The sequence below is a fragment of the Cydia fagiglandana genome, chromosome 5 (genome assembly GCF_963556715.1).
Source record: "Cydia fagiglandana chromosome 5, ilCydFagi1.1, whole genome shotgun sequence".
NCBI classification, from domain to species: Eukaryota; Metazoa; Arthropoda; class Insecta; order Lepidoptera; family Tortricidae; genus Cydia; species Cydia fagiglandana.
Window position 1 is genome coordinate 381,629 of NC_085936.1, and position 16,204 is coordinate 397,832.

The window sequence follows — 16,204 nt, forward strand, 5'->3', positions numbered from 1 at the left end:
CAAAGTGTTTAGTATCAAGGGTGAATCTTATGAAATTAAGTCTAAAATAAAAAACACTATTTTTATTTAAGTACTTAGATCAGCTTTTTCGCTTTATTTTCTTGTAAGTACCTATTACTTAAATCCATTATATCTATTTCTTTAATTTTAATGCGTGCACCATGCGTGTATTACGCATGATCGTGCAGGATGATAGCAGGTAACAGAAATACTTGTGTGTTGGTTGTGCATACCTATGCAACTGGATATAAAGTGTGACCACTGACCACTGTAGTGGACTGATTTTATATTTTTTGACAAATATCAGAAAGCAGTACCTTCGTAATTATTATTTTGAATGGATACTTTGTATTCAGTTTGTATTGGTTGACCTACTATACTCCAGAGGAATTCTATCATTTCTTATTCATTGTTACCATACCATAGCTTAGCTTTTAGTGCACCTATCTCTCTAAGAAAAGCGTTTCTTGCGTTGGGGAAGACACTAGAAATGAAAAAATAAAACAGAACTTTTGCACTGAATTGTCAATATATATAATTTTAATATTCATAAATTCAATATACATCATAATATCAAGTAAAATGAATTACTATAATTTATATAGGTAATATTTTAACACATGTTAATCTATGGGTAAGTTTAACAATCTAGAGTAGGTACTTATTATTAACAAATGATCAGCAACCGGCCTGAGCTGTCGCTCCCATACACATCCATACATACAATACAACAAACACAATATGGCAATAGGAATTCACATTGGCTTATCATTACCACTAAACCTATCGTGGACTCACAAAGGAAGAAATACTTTTGTTGCAATAATGATTGCACAAGTAACTAAACATTGCCACAGTACATATGCCATTCCTTGTAAAAATAAAATTTCACTTACAGTATGTATAAAATTATTTTAAGTCTTAAATATTTTTGGCACAAAATTAAAACTAACTAAAACTAAATGTGATGGGATGCTATATGGTACAAGTCCGCATCAAGCTAAAACATAACTAATCTTTGGTTTCCCTAGCCCACCAGGTGATTTGGAAATCACTTCTCCAACGTCAATTAAATTATAATTACATAAAACTAAACTAGAATTAGGCATGATAAAATATGAAATGTTTTAAACGGGCTTCATTCAATTTAACACATTTTGAAGTACATTGAAAATCAATTAAAACAGGTACATTTTGCTCAAAAAATTCCCAAATGTACCTATCATAATTGTTCTTTGGTTATATTATCATAATTACAACGATAAAATGATAGAAATGTCATAATCGACATTGTTTGGGGTTAAAATACTGTTTTTAATAACAATGTTGTGGCTCCAATGTTTCATGAATTTTGATGGTGTTCAAATACTGTGATAATTTCTAATGTAGGTAAATACTAAAGGATAAAGTAACAATATACTGTTCGTTATTCATTATTGTAATTCGTTGCTTTGAAACCTTTCAGAAAAATTGAGTCTACTTACTATATTAGAACATATAGAAATAATTATTAGGTATCTAAATATCTCTAATTTAATGTTTTTTGCTTAGGAACTTTCTGTTCTATTATACTGCTGTGGGGTGATCAGTTTTAGAATTTGAATCGGTTTAAAGCACTTAAAAAGTGAAATAAAACTTAATTAAGTACATTTCAAAATGGCGGTTTTGGTTTCATTGTAAATCTCGTTAATAGCTACATTAAATAATTATCCAAATATATTTAATCGCAGTATTAAATGAAATTAAACAGCGCTATGGAGGTAGTGAAGACAGAATCTTGAATTAGTTTACTGAGTAAAATCGTTGTGAAACCTTATCGGAGTTTAAGAACTATAGGTAGAGTTTAATTATAATCTATTTTATCCTATTGTGTTTAATAATCGAAATCGTTTATTATTGTCACCATATTCATTGTGTCAGATGCGACAGGAGAAGCCACAAACGGACTAAAGAGAGCAAGCGAGCATATGTACAGATAACTCTTACAATATTTACAACACGAATTATTTACACGTTATATGCTAATCTTTGGACTAATCGAAAGAGTTTTTTAAACACAGCAGAGATCCCATAGGAGTATTATGGAATGCTTAAGACTTATTTAAGATTGAATCTATCTAAAGTATTATGAGAACCTTAAACTATTGTTTATAAAATTTATTTTCGTAACAGGATAGGCTTTTGGCCTATTAGACGCCCAGGCCTTAGTGCCTTCGTCGGCTGTCGGTCAACGGTCTTCTCGACACGTAGGTACTCTGTTGTACGTATATTGTTCAGTTATATACATGGTAGTGGTAGATACGAGGAAAATAATGAATATCAGTGTTATAACTCTAGAATATTGTCATCACTTGGGCAGCGCGGCGTGGGCCGCGGGCCTGCGTTCGCGTCGCGATCCTACAAATAAACTTTAAACAGAACATCTAGCTTATTACATATTTATATATGGCAATAATAAATATAAAGAAGAACAACATTACATTTATCGAGTATTATGCTACAGGTACCGGCCTTTGGTATTTGGCACATAAAACTATAGGTATAATTTTAAAGAGATAAAATGTTAACGCGATAAAATTTTTGGCATTAGCATGGCACATTCCTTTGGTATATTTGGCACTATACAATATAAATAGGGGATTCGTACTCTACCGTATAAAAATATGACGTTGAGCAATATTAATTAACTTCGAAACGAAAATACCGGGCGACGAATACTTGAGTACTTATTATGAGTATTATGCAGTGGCAGCACGCTCTGAGGTAAATTAAGTAAGCAGCGTGGTTAAGAGACTTGCGAGACCTAGTCCCGGTAGGGTTTGCAGATGGCGAAGCGGTGGTTCATGTGCTGGGAGTAGGAGCCGGAGTGCGAGAACTTCTTGAGGCACTTGCAGCACTGGAAGGGTTTCTCGCCGGTGTGCAGCCGCTTGTGCTCCGTCAGGTGGTGCTTGTGCTTGAAGGCTTTCGGGCACTCCACGCACTTGTACGGCCGCTGACCTGCGCAACATACAAACATTGATTGTAATATTTTAAACTTTCGCGTTTTGAACACATATTAACTCACATTATAGACCACCAGTGAAACCTGTGTCGAAATGTCGGTAAATCAAGGTAATTGAATAAAATTCGCTTTAGACCCGTCAATAATGTGAGTTAATAAACATTGATTGGTCACAAAAACTAAAGAGCTAATATTGTCTTCGGTTACCGCGATAGTTACTCATGATCTCATGAAATAAAACTATGAAAACGACTTTGTTGGCTGAAGAGCTAGTTCTGAATGCCGCCTACAAATGCTGTATATAGCTACCTAATTTGAAATATTGGTCTAATAATTTTACCTATATTATTACTCATATAATAGATAGGAGAAACAGTAAACGATTTAAATAGGTAAAGAGCCTCACCTGAGTGTTCGTACTTGTGCCGCGCGAGCGAGCTCTGTTTAACGAAGGTCTTGTCGCACTGGTCGCAAACGAACTGGCCCTCGCCCTCCTTAAACTCCATCTTCAGCTTATTCTTCTTAAGTACCGGCCCATCGTCGTCATAGTCGTTATGGGCGAGCATCTCTTCTCCCCACAGCGGTCGCTCGTACGACGGACTTAGCCCAGGCGCGCGCCCGTCCATGTGCATATTAAGGATAGGCGACCGTGTATTCGCTATGTCGTTGTATTGTAGCAGCTTATCCATCGGTATTGTAGGGTTCAGTTTCTGAGCTAGAGGCCGTTTCTGGGCTCCTAACTCCCCCGGCGACGGTGACAGGCGGAAGTCTGTGAACGACGATGAAGAACAATTGGAATGTGGGTACGTGTTCAAGTAGTTGTTGCGGTGGGGCGTCGTGCTGCGCGAGGATTTCTGGCTCAGATTGACCGCTTCCTCGGAGTCGGAATGTGTGACGGAAATGCTGCAGGGCGACGGCGATGGACTCGACGTCACTGACGCGCTCTTTTTGGTCGACAGGTCTAAAGGCTGGTCGTACACTGCTACGGTCTGTGTCATTCTTCGAACCCTCGCCCTGTTATTTTGGAACCAGACTTGCACCACTCTATTGTGAAGACCGATTTCCTGAGCGATCTTTTTGAATTCCTCGCGTTTTGGTTGAGGGTTAATAGCGTAGTGTTGTTTCAGAATCGCCTGCTGCTCGTCGGTTAAGTTGGTTCGAACTCTGATTTTCCGGACGTCATCATGAGTGGAGCTTTTCTCGTCGCGGCCTTCCCTTGTGAAATCTTCGTCCTCGCTGGCACTGACTCCGCTTTGGATGGATGCCCGCATTTCGGCTTCCAGTCTATTGAGCGCTACCGTTTCTTCAACCTGTGCCGCCAAGCCCTCGTGCTTTCTAAATGTTAATAAATTTCCACAATACGCCTTCTCGTGGTCTAATAAATCGCTTTTATTTCTGAAAATAGCGTTGCATTTTAAGCATTTGTGTAAATCGTCGGGCTCGTCTTTGATGATGACGTGCGGGGTCGGCGGCGACTCTATGCTAGGGCAAACGCTTCCCGACATAGGAGACATCTTCTCCATATTGGCTCTGAAGAAATGTTTAGTTACTGATGCGCTAACGGATTCTAATATCGTGTTGAAAGATTGGTTGTTGTCGGCTTCAGGGCCATTATTGTTTAAGGGGACGGTATCTAAGTTACGAGTGGGCGATCTTAGATCACATTCTCGTTCCTCACGTTCTTTTTTAATAGAGACTGCCTCTTCATCTTCGATGTCCATAACTAGTTCAGCGCTTCCCTCTGAGCGCTTATCGTCTTCTTCAGTAACTTCTTCAATCATATCCTCAGGATCCGTTGGATGGGGGCTCCGTTTTGGGCTCATAGGATTTTCTATTTTACTTTGGTAGTATTGCGATGAAGCGAGTTGCTCAAGTAACTGGGTAAGTGGCGCCGGGAAACTGTAAGGGGCGATACCATTCGCTGGGCTCATGGGCATACCGGGAGGCATGTAGAAAGGCATTCTGCCGAGCGGCGAGCGATGGAAGCCGTTGTCTTGTGACATGTTGGCAAAGAACGCTGCCTCGTTATATTTGGGAAGGATTGGTAGGAAGGAGCTTCCATTAGGGGCGATGTTATTATTTAATTGGCTAGCCATTGCGTTGGCGCGCTTGCGTGAAGGGCTTCGGTCAGGGTTAAGTGCGGGGTTATTAGGCTTGATGCGGCCCATCTTGAGATTCATAACCAAACACTTCTTAGAAGTCATGTGCGAAGAGTAAGAACCAGAATGCGAAAATTTCTTTCCGCAGTTGGCACATTCAAATGGCTTCTCTCCGGAATGTATGCGGAGGTGCTCTTTCAAATGGTGCTTAAACTTAAAGGCTTTGTCGCAGTCGTTGCATTTGAACTTGCGAAGGTTCGCGCTTTCATCGTGGCTTATCATATGCCGCTGCAGTCGGTATACATTTGCGAAGCTTTTGTGGCAGATCTTGCAGGCCTGTTGACAATACGAGCTTAGTTAGTTTTACATTAGCTATGGTCTAAATTATGTCATCGTTGTAACTAGGTTTAGGTTATAGAGTTAGAGAGATTTGCATAGTAGTAGAGATGTGAATTTGTATTTTACCTACCTACACACAAATAAAATATAAGTATTATAGGTAGGGTACCTATAACATTCGATCGGTACAAGTGTCCCTAAAACTTTCGATTTCAGGTGATCAATCATATCTTAGGTACAAATACAGCTCACTAACATATTTTAGAGTATTGGGCGTAAACTTTTAGTTTCAGCAATCATAAATAAGTTTTGAAGTCACTAAAATGGACTGCGAAAGACTGCAATACCTAACCCTACCTACCTACCTTGAATCTTACAGAGCGACTCATAAGAGGCAGTATATACAATGCACTAACATATTTGACAGTATCCACCTGAGTGTTGGGCGAGTGCAGGGTCTCGTGGCGCTCGAGCTGCTCCCTCGTGGGGTAGGCGCCGCGGCACTGGCTGCAGGAGAACGGGCCGCCCGGGCCCAGCGGGGAGCCCCGGTCCTCCTCCTCGTCCGGGGGCTTGCTCTCGCCCGAGAGAGGGCGGACTGTAACAAGCGAGAAATATATTAAGCATGTATTATGAACCTTAAAAACATTTAATTATTTTGATTTGAGTTGTCACAAACGCAGTCGCCGCTAATGCTACTTACGCTCTAATTTTAAAACTACACGCTACTGTATTTACCTAACTATATTTATAGTTTGTCAAAGGACTGTCTCATTTCAATCATACTATAGAGAAAATCATACTATCTTTGTCTTACACTAGTACTAGCACTCAAAGGAAAAGGATGAGTATAGTTTTCTTGGTTCTTACTAACAAATTGGTTTGACCAACTATATGTCTGGTGTCCGTTTTCGTTGTTCAAATTTGCAATAGGTAGGTAAAAGGAAATAGAGCTCAGTAGAAGTAGTATAAGTATGTATGTTTTTGCAACTCTTTCTTCTCATGCTACTTTTTTATATAAAGGTAAATTAAAAACTGGAATAGATGCCTTGTACTGAAAAAAAAAGTGACCGAGTCCTTTTGTATGACATCTATTAGAGTTTACTATCTGACACTTAAGTCCATTTTTGTAAGGCCGAAATCAAATACCTAGCAAGAGACAGATTTCAACAGATTATTTTAACCATCAGTTGGCTGAAATTGTTATTAAAAGACATTAATATACAAAGCGCATACATATTATGTAATGCAATAATTTGGTTCTCACTAGGTTTATGTTCTCGCGCGGCCATTACATGTTGCAAAAGCTAGTGATACCAGTTTAACGGTCTCGTGAAGATTTGGCACTTTTGGATTCTATGTACAGTCGACGTCAAAAATATGTTTACACTTTTGCACCTTACTCCTTTGTAATAAGGCGAAAAATGTAAACATATCTTTGACGTCGACTGTACCTAATAATGGCATTAAGGTTCAAAAGTGACAAACCCTCTAATTCCGTGCCTGTACAAGTGTACATAGGATTAAAATGCCTTAATTAAAAAGTTGCTCACGTAAAGAATAGTCAAGACAATGGGAGCGATAATCCAATGTCATTGACGCCATATTTGCCGTTTAATTATCGTTAATTACACTGCAAACGCCACAGCGGCTGTGCGGCACGATCCCCGTGTAGTACGCATCATAAAAGCCCAATTGGAAACAATACAATCGCGTTGTCGACGATTAAAATTATCGCGGACACCTTTACGGCGGCGTTGTAAAAACAAACACGGCAACAATTCAATTTGGAGTCGGTTATTTCGGTAATACGGCCCATTTTCCCGCGTAATAACGTTTTTAAAAGCACCGCTGGCGGGCGCGCGTCGTAAATCAAATATAATAAAGAGCAAAACAACGTTCGGACGTATTAATTAGATCGAGCGTCGCTGTATGCTGCGCGTTACGGTGCACGCTGGTGGGTTACCATTGCTTCCCATACACAGGCATGCTCAGGTGAACCAGAATAACTACAACTTCTATCCATACCAACTACGCGTAATCAAAAAGCGTATTTTATACTAGTTCAGAACTTTGGCCTCTGCTTTTGGAATAACGTAACTGCACGCAAGCTGGCCGTAATCCGCGATCGGACACCGGTATTGAATTTTAGAAAATACGGCCTCGTAAACCGACCGTTCCCCTTTACGGGCGAGGTGATAGTGAATACCTAAATAAAGCGTAGCTAAACATAAATGATAGCGCAATATCCACCGTACATTCGGCTTATTGAATGGATAGTTACCCTTTAACACATGATGTTCGGAATAGTAACTTAAATTTAAATTATACTTGTTTAGGTATTACGATGGTATTTGCGTTTAATCATAAAATGTAAAGTTATTGAATGGATAGTTACTCTTTAACACATGATGTTCGTAATAGTAACTTAAATTTAAATTATACTTGTTTAGGTATTACGATGGTATTTGCGTTTAATCATAAAATGTAAAGTAGATAAGGTACCTTGGCGTAACTTTGAAAGCACTTTTTACTGTTTCAACGGTGTACAAGATGCCTTGATAAGCGTTGCAGTAGCGCGGGTGTTGCCAAAGTATGAAGTACTTCTAGTTTAGTCGATATTAGCGATTTTCTGTCCAAGTTACCCCAATGCATCTCACTAAACTACTTGTTAAAGAGATCTATTAATCTTGTATCATTCTATTTTAAACACCTGACCATTACCTATCTTATTTATTAATTATATGTATATTATTTATTTATACTTTTGTCCGCAAACGTGAACGTAACGTAACCTACACTATTCCGAATAAGTATTTCGTAAGTTACCTTCACTATTTCGAATTTCGCATAAAAAATTAAGAATACTTTTTCCTGTTCTAAAATAAAATGATTTTGTTATAAAATGTAAAGTTAAGCATTTACTAAATGTGTACTTAACTGCTTATTTTTAAAATCATGAATTACCTACACTACATCCCAAAGTAATTCAAACACGCTTCGTTTGAGTAAGAAGGGGAGGAATAGTTCCGCTACTCGTCAACAGATGGCGCTGGCAGTCCCGCTGTGCGTAGCTCTACGGCGGAAATTAGGTTTAAACAATATTCGAACTTATCGTATTATTTGCTAATAAAATCAACTGGATTTACACTACATGCCTTGTCTACTACATGCTCTTTCAAGGAAAGATAAACAAGTATTTGTACATATTATAAATACGTGTGGAATAAACTAATAAATAAATAAGTCCGTAAGGTATTTGGTAACAAATATTAAAATTAAATACAAATGCAGTTTATTTAATGACGTATTATTTTAACGATTATATTACATATTTCTATTGAGTATCCACTAACTAATACATAATTAAATGCGAAGAAGAAGTGTCCTTAACTCTACAATATGTCTTAAATAAAATGAGTTAAATTTTAGTCAAAAAAATCGTTTATATTTTATTGCTCTTAAGTACATATTTATGAAAAGCAGAGTATTGTTTTATGCACGTTACGAGTATAAGCCAAAGCCAACTGCCACATAACACAATTGTTTATAAAACACCGGGCCCATTTTTTCATTCGCCGCCCGCTATAAATCGCATTAGAATTCACATAAAACATGTCAACATGTAGGTAGAACGGATAAAACACCTACGTCGAGTAATCTGCGCACGGGCAAGTGCGTCCGTTAACCGCTGATAAAAAACCTTACGCACACTACGAAGTCTCGCTTCCTATTGCCTGTTAGAGTAAATAACAATTATCTCACGCACACACAAGCGCGCAGATAAGAGCCCGATTGTTGCACACACGGACGTTGATTGGTCGCACCTGTGTCGGTGAAAAAACTCCGCCTGCCAGACACCATGTTGTAACGTCTCGAGAATTGTAATTGCGCGCTGAGAGAACTATCGAATTGTTTGGACGCGCGCTATTTGTTCAATTGTAGTGCGCTTCTGTTTTATGATCTGCGGTCGGCTTTGTTGTTCTAACCGTAGTATTTTTACACCGAAAGGACGTCCGTGTTAGGAACATTACAGCACATGTTTCACGTCTTTGTTTTCTCTATGGCCAACAACTTGTAATTTTGCGGATCTGTTTCTGCATTTCTTTTATTTTTCTATTTGAAAACGGTTCTCTTTGGAGATTCATTAACATTTTTTATTATTCCTATATTTTGTAAGTTCTGACATTGTATATCTTTATTTTGGATTTGTATGTATTTACTTACTTACTCTTATTTTAATTGTAATGACAATCCTTATTGGAGCTACAATTTGACTTCATTGATATTGTTAACAATTAGTATATTTTTGACATCAATGCAACAAATTTTTACCTTCACGAATATTTGGTGCAAGTTTGGGAAAAGTATGTATTATGGAATTCTTGTACCTAAAAGTAATTAAAGCCTGTGCCGAAAAAAAACTGTAAATATCAAACGGTTGTAATTTTATTTCTAAGCATGATGACTACGGCTTTATTATCGCATTTAAAAGTCCTATTATTAGATTATATATTTTAGTGGAAATAATTCTGGTTTTACGCCATGCGACGTTGCACCGCTGAATAGAAGAGATCACTGAAATTTGGTCTGTTCCAAATGGCAAGAAAATTTTCAACATACTCCATGTTTGCTTTCGATACACTTAAAATAACCTCGTATCGTCATATTTATCGTGAAAAATTGGGGTAAATATTCGGCTAAAGTTAAACGAACTATAAATAAAATACATAGTATTTCGATTCGTTCAAAAATTAGGATAGCTAAAGTAACCGAAAATTTGCGTTATTAATTTCTTGGCCAAGTCAAAAAGCGTACAATTTCCTTCGTACAAAAAGTCACATTTTTTAATAGACGATGAGCAAAGTAAGACCACCATAAGTCCTGCAGTGCCGTTCTCTCGACAATTAATGGGTTTAAATCAAGAGTGTATTGAAAGAGAAGGATAAAACAGCCAAAAAACTTTGATATATCCAGCATGTTTTGGGATGGTGCAGGAAAATAAATATGAAAAACGGGTCCGTAAGTAGCTGTCACTGAATGCGCTAGGAAAAAGCTGCCTATCACTCCTACAGAAAATAGAATAATAATATAAACTGATAATTATTATTTAAATTAAAAGTAGCTTTATATTCTAGTAATCCTAAAATCCAAAAATCCTTCAATTAATTGCATCAATTTTTCATTTGAATATTACAGTTTTTATTCGTTAGACCCTTTAGGTACAGCATCCAACGTGCTTATCTATAATGTACTTACAGGAAATGCACGGGTTATTTACCTAGTGATGAAGCAGGACGTGTACTTCTACCTACGCCAGGAAATGCCATTGATAACGGTGCCAAAGTCTAAATAACGTATTGCACAATGCCACTGACATCGTCACAATTAACATACACTTTTGTTGAATATGATGTTATTGAATATGTATCTAATAATAATAATTCTTAGGTATAACAATACACACTAGAGTAAGTAGGCACCTAGGCACACAATATATATTATTCTGTTTTAAATATATGTAGAAATATGTACCTATTATTTAGATAAAAACTACAAGTATGAAAATCCTATAAATTCCTTGTATAATTGTTTTCTCACTGTTTACAAAACTAACAGAATAGTGAAGGAAGGTAATAATTATGTAGAATGAAAGTTCATTCAATAAAGTGTAAAAATATCCCATAGAATTAAAACAATTTACGCATATGTAAATTAAAATTGGTAATAAGAATTGATCTACACAGTTACTTTAAAATGAAAGCATTCCTCTAAAACAAGGACAATATCCATCTAACATTTAATATCACGTTTTATATATAGCCCTATTTCAGGTACTATCTTCCCTATACATATTATTTAACAGCATCCGTTACCTATTCGATTCATCCATCAATGACTCATACATGTGATCGGTATCGCTGTGTTTGGCGAGCGATTACCGCGTTTGCTTGTCGCCGTTAATTTTGTTTGTGCTTTAAACTCCATAAATAGGCGATTAGCGAAGCACCTATTGACGAAGCTTACATTTACACTGATAACAACGCCATTTCTAATGACTTGTTTTCCTGGTAGCATAAGACATTCACTTTATGCACTGATACTATTTGTTAATGAGTTGGGTGATGTGATAAAACTTTCAGTGACAAAATCAAAACCACTTTTCAAAAATCACCGAATGCATTTTAAAAATACCGTTTATACGTAACTGATTTTAGATTTAGGTAGATAAGTTTTACAGGTATCGGTAACCATTTCATATAATTCAAACACGACAATTTGCACAATTTATGCATGAAGCAAATATTTTGTTCTACATGAATGAAAACTTTTTCATGTATAATCGCATGTCCAGCGGTCGGTAATGTTATTAAGCGCACAGCCCGGAAGCGGCCGCTCCACGGAAAACGATAAAACGAACTTGCACTAATTTATTCATACGTTCCACGAACTTTCTCATCTCAACGCACTGTACTGTATTAACCGGCCCTATTATTTCTATACCCACTCCAGACAGGCGGCACTCAAAGAAGAAGAAATAAAAAGTAAGAGAAAAAGCAAAATGAATTAAAACAACATAATCATTTACGTTTTAAGACGGTGAAAGCGAGCGGGTTCCCCTCGACAAACGAAACTTTCTTTCAAGTCTGTGTGTACCTGTTCCCGATTCTCAAGTGGATGAATTATATCCCGAGGGACCGAGGGGAGATTACCGAACACGAAGGTTACTTCTAATGAAGATGTGCTCGAGTTTTATTTTTAATGCGGCTGAGGTGATATCATTCTCACCTGATTTTCTAAGGGGGGAACTTTGCTGTAAAATTTTTGCTTTTCTTTAATTTACGCTTGTTTCAACTTTACAAAACACAAGTCATTAAAGAACAATTTTATACCTAACTTTTATTCCATTTTGGGGATTAACAAAGTATTTATGAGAGTAGACTGTGCACAATTGAATATTCTTCTAATAGAGCAGTCAGTCGGAGGTTCCACAATAAAATAATAACAAGAATAGAATATTCGGTAAAGTTAATAAACAGATAGAAAATGCAAATAAAAACAAAAAGAAAGGAAGCTTACTTAAGGCCGCGAGCCGCCTGGCGGAGGTGGTGGATGTCGGGACTTGCTTACTCCTCATGTCCGCAAGCCAACCGGCCGCCAAGCATTCGTACAAACCGCCAACTCCCATAAGAGGGCTCTGCACTTTCATGGAGCGACACCTCTGTTCACACACTACCCGCGATACGCACTTCGCGTGGACACTGCGTTATCTATCTACTACACGGAGATATCACAGCCTCCGCTGACGTCAGCGGGGTCGAGTCTCGGTTCTGCGGCACCGGCGCGCTACTCACATCGGCAGGCGCCCCACACGTTGGCCAGGCTCCACAGGCGGTACGAGTAGCTGTCACCATAGCACCCGAACATGCTCTCATCGGTTCTCGCGACCATGGCCCGCGCGCGCGGACTGACGTGCGAGCGGCGGCGCGGCGCGCGGCGGAATGAAGCGGCCCGCCTTCGCCCCGCCCTGCCTCCGCGCGTCCCGCCCGCCCCTTCCCCCCACCTATACTTAATTAGTAGAGCTAGCACGGCACCGTGCACCGTGCAAGCTATCACCGGACTCGATAATGACACACACCGATTATATTATAACACCTCTGCACTCTCTTTTTTTTAAACCGCTAATATACCGCCTCTACGATTGTTTATTTACATACGCTCGACGCTCCACCTTCCCATTGATGCTCTACCTGTCTCTATCTGCCAAAGTATCGCAACGCATACGAGACGAAGACGTGGCACATTACTTTGGCACCTTTCATTTGTCGTACTCGTCGCTAATGATTATGACAAGTAATTATAACGCTTTATATATACAACGTTAATGTAGCGCTTTTATCACTGGGTAATTATGATACGACAAAAAAATATTTACACTTAATCAATGAGAATAGTGTTGATGTTTCAATGAAATCACTATCTGGTCGGACGTCGTACCTTCCGTGCGAGGCCGATAAGCGGCCGCGCGTGCAGGGGCGAGCGGAGCAGCCGTTGCACTTTTAGTTCGGCTTTCGGTCACTAGATGGCGCTGGGAGTCTCGCGGCGCGTTAAACGCGGACGGATCTGCGGTCATCGTTATGTAGCCAATGGGACTACGAATGATTCTGATTTGTTATTGCTACGTCTAGGTGTTATAAACGTTTTGCTAATCTTGTTTGCGCAATTATAATTATGTTGTTGGTACATAGTGCAAATTGATTCAGTATTTACGATATCGCAGAGACATAATGGAATGTGCCATTTCGTAGGTACTTACGATAAATAAGTTGAAATCTACGTCAACGTTAGATACATTAACGTAATGAAGCTTATGATAATGACATTAATGCATATAACGTAGGTCACCAATTACATAAAATTATGTAATATATATGTAATTAAGTGAGTAACAACTTACCTAGTGCATCATATATGCTGTAGGCCGAGTATCTGTACTGTTCGTTCGCCGTATAGCGATAATACGCCATCATTTTGACACACTTTTATATTCACAAATTTATAACAAACAAAACCTTTTTTAGTTGATTTACTAATGTATCTTTTGTCTTTTCAATGTAGTTACTATCCTTGTTTTATTAATAATAAACATTAAAAGCCTACTTATGTTTTCCGGTATATTTTAACGCGCGAAGCAGGCGACCGTTTCGCGCGATGGTTTGCCTTGAACTGTGAATATGTCAATGGGGACTTGGTTTAAAAATTTTCAGCAACCTGAGTAGGCATTTTGCCGCGTATTATGCATGGCTCAATGTTTACTTACTTAACTATTAATATATGAATATTTTAGCATTTGTTCTATCGTAAAGGTACCTACTTTCAGTAGTATAAGTATAATTTACGTTGATAACAGCTATTTAAGAAAGCTCGTCTGAAAAGAAACGGTCTTCGCTCTTTTTATTATTGATAACGCTTTTTATTATATAAACGAAATAATAAAAATGCAGAAGAAAGAGATGCACAAAAATATATTTAATTTTGATGTTGCTATAAATTAATATTCATATATGTAATTATTACTTCTTTAATTGTGATAGTGACGTGTAATGTATATGTAGGATTATTAATAAATATTATGAATATGAAGAATACCGAAATGTTTTATTTTTAGTATTTTTATTTTAGACTATTTTATATTTTAACGAATCTTTAATATTCTATGCTAGTTATTATAGGTAACCTATGAAGCCGAGGACAGGTTGATAAAGTGTTAGTTTTATTTTAAAGTTAACCTGTGATAGCTGTTGATTGGGTGAATATTATTTTGTACCGAGTTGTTAATAATTAGGCGTAAAAATATTAACAATTGAAGTAAATTCTGCAAAAAACATTATAACGACGGAACTCATTGTAAATCTCAAGACAAAAGCTATCGAGTGGCGGTAAAGCTATACTACCCTCATAAACTCTGCCTCCAACTAACACAACCATCACACCCTAATTTAAGCTCTATGTATTTATATTTTAGACAGTTTTTTGATTGCCGTTTCAGTGTCGGTTGTAAATTAAGTTGTGTAACCTTTAGAGACAATAGCACCTTGTGCCACGTGTGTTACACGTGCGCGGACCACCTCGGCATTGTGGACGCATTGTCACTGCCGTCTTTGTCTTAGTTGATATACTGCGTCTATTTATAATTTATAAAAGTCGACGGTTGATGAAGCTAGGTAGAAACAGATGTGGACTGGCTATTATGAAGTTCGTGGGATCGAGGTATGCAAGTTATTTATGTCGTTTTGGTAAATTGCGCTTGGACTTGAACAAGTATTGATTTAATTGTAAAATCGTTATGGTACGAGGCTTGTAATGTTGTAAGCTCTACTGTTATGAAATAGGTAGGTTCGCTTTTTTACACACAATTTAGAAGTAAATATTACTTTTTTGTAACTTTACCAACTGTCTCTGCGTACCTAATATCGAAGTGTTTTTTTGTATTGAACCTATTAAGTATTATATTTTACTGTCACGATTATTAATTATGTTTTTCGAATTACGTATTTTTAATTTTAGTAAACCCACCTTACGATAGTTATATAGTATCGTGTAGGGTAGTTGTTTGGCTGATTATACACTAAATGTATTATTATAGTAAAAGCTATTAGTGTTAGTATTTTCATTTTCTCAAGTACCTATCTAAAATGTCATATATACATACTAGTTTATCAACCTAACGTATACTTAGATCTAGGTGAATTATGTACTATTGACAAATAGACGAGAGCCAATGACGCAGGTAGTTATTTATGCAATAAATTACACTTATAAGGAAACAAATATACGTATTATTTAATTTTGTTTATCAAATCAGACAAACTCGTAAAATACTTGTTAGACCTCCCGACCTCTGATACCCGAACCGCGTCATTGCGCGTCAACATGCGATGTTGATTGTTGATTGCAGTACTCTTTGATCGATGGGCAGAGAAACAATATTGTATAAACTAAATGCAGTCAGCAAAAGGGGCATTCCAGAAAAGTGTCCAGTACGTGACGCTATTTTTTTAACTCTTCTGTAAAAGCTAAGAGCCGATATTTGGCATGATTACGTTGATCAGTTGATTACTTAGCTTTAAATTCAAAAACAGTACAGACTTGCTCTTCTGCGTTTACGTGAATTTACGTGATGCGTAGCTGCTATACGCATTTACGTGATGCGTATAGCAGCTACGCATCACTACGTGATGGTGGTACCTACTACCTACCCGTCATT

General features: G+C 37.7%; 1 protein-coding gene across 5 annotated transcripts; it reads right to left on the reverse strand.

The window, feature by feature from the left end:
• Window positions 1-522: 522 nt before the first annotated feature.
• Window positions 523-13,982, reverse strand: LOC134664255 (zinc finger protein 1). 5 transcript variants are annotated; one of them, XM_063520801.1, is made up of 4 exons: window positions 13,895-13,982; window positions 5,856-6,034; window positions 3,408-5,436; window positions 523-2,997 (listed from the first exon to the last, which is right to left on the reverse strand). In XM_063520801.1, the coding sequence occupies exons 1-4, from the start codon at window positions 13,965-13,967 to the stop codon at window positions 2,804-2,806; spliced, it is 2,475 nt and encodes an 824-aa protein (XP_063376871.1). In that variant the 5' UTR covers window positions 13,968-13,982; the 3' UTR covers window positions 523-2,803. The 5 variants fall into 5 exon arrangements, with proteins under 5 accessions (XP_063376871.1, XP_063376869.1, XP_063376867.1 ...); XM_063520799.1 differs by lacking the exon at window positions 13,895-13,982 and adding an exon at window positions 13,435-13,594 and having other exon boundaries at window positions 5,874-6,034; XM_063520797.1 differs by lacking the exon at window positions 13,895-13,982 and adding an exon at window positions 13,435-13,594.
• Between the last annotated feature and the right edge of the window lie 2,222 nt (window positions 13,983-16,204).

Bases quoted from the DNA above. Each gene is read 5' to 3' on its own strand.
- LOC134664255 (XM_063520797.1), bottom strand. From the start codon at position 13,570: ATGACCGCAGATCCGTCCGCGTTTAACGCGCCGCGAGACTCCCAGCGC. The intron at 5,437-5,855 runs GTTAGTGCATTG...TATTGTCAACAG, and splicing joins AGGTGGATACTGTCAAATAT to GCCTGCAAGATCTGCCACAA. The intron at 2,998-3,407 runs GTGAGGCTCTTT...TATGTTGCGCAG, and splicing joins GCACAAGTACGAACACTCAG to GTCAGCGGCCGTACAAGTGC.